The sequence below is a fragment of the Bison bison genome, unplaced genomic scaffold (assembly GCF_000754665.1).
Source record: "Bison bison bison isolate TAMUID 2011002044 unplaced genomic scaffold, Bison_UMD1.0 scf7180017864390, whole genome shotgun sequence".
Classification (NCBI taxonomy): domain Eukaryota; kingdom Metazoa; phylum Chordata; class Mammalia; order Artiodactyla; family Bovidae; genus Bison; species Bison bison.
This window is the reverse complement of record NW_011494962.1, coordinates 1,256,220-1,256,967: the sequence shown is the minus strand read 5'-3', so window position 1 is coordinate 1,256,967 and position 748 is coordinate 1,256,220. Positions and strand designations below refer to the sequence as shown.

Sequence of the window (748 nt, the reverse complement as noted above, 5' to 3'; positions counted from 1 at the left end):
TTAGGCTAAATGCATGCATTAAAATAAGAGTTCTATTCCATAATAATATGATATTTTAGAGGCACTGACAATCATTAAAATGAAAGGTTCAATCATAATCTTTCAAAACTTGACTTACGTGGAATAGAAGTTATCACTCTCACTATAGTATACATCAAGACAAAACAGATGATTCCCAAGATCACAACAATGAGCTTCTCTCGAGCTGATGGTGAATCTGCAGGGAGAGAAAAGGAACACTGAGAAAGGAGTGATGGAGACAGTTATTTTAGAAGAACAAAAGATCCCACATCCGTGAGAATTCAAAGACATCAACTTGGACCCCAAAACAATATCTACCATTGCAATCCTCCTCTCAGAATATACCATTCCTTTTTCAGCGAATATAAGGCTTCACGAGTTGTAGATCAAAGACTACAAATTACAGCGATGCCTGGGTAGGTAGTCCTGGAGGAGGGCATGGCAACCATCTCCAGCATTCATGCCTGGAGAATCCCCATGGACAGAGGAGCCTGGCGGGCCACAGTCCATGGGGTGGCAAAGAGTTGGACACAACTGAGCGACTAAGCACAGCACAGCACATATGTCATATTAGAATATTGTACTTCAAACTCCAGCTCTAAGTCTCATTAATAAAAACATGTAAGCGGGTAAATGCTTTACACTTGCAGGGGTAGTTCCTGTCATTCCATTGACATAATGAAAGGCAATTTGAAAGTTTAATCCCACGTAGGTTTTCTCCTGCTCA

General features: G+C 40.6%; 1 protein-coding gene across 1 annotated transcript in view; it reads right to left on the bottom strand.

The window, feature by feature from the left end:
* LOC105002220 (NKG2-A/NKG2-B type II integral membrane protein-like) overlaps window positions 1–748 on the bottom strand; it is a 31,192-nt gene that overhangs the window by 10,103 nt on the left and 20,341 nt on the right. Inside the window, exon 3 of the mRNA XM_010858761.1 lies at window positions 119–217. Within this exon, the coding sequence (XP_010857063.1) occupies window positions 119–217 (99 nt within the window). The remainder of the gene's footprint in view (window positions 1–118; window positions 218–748) is intronic.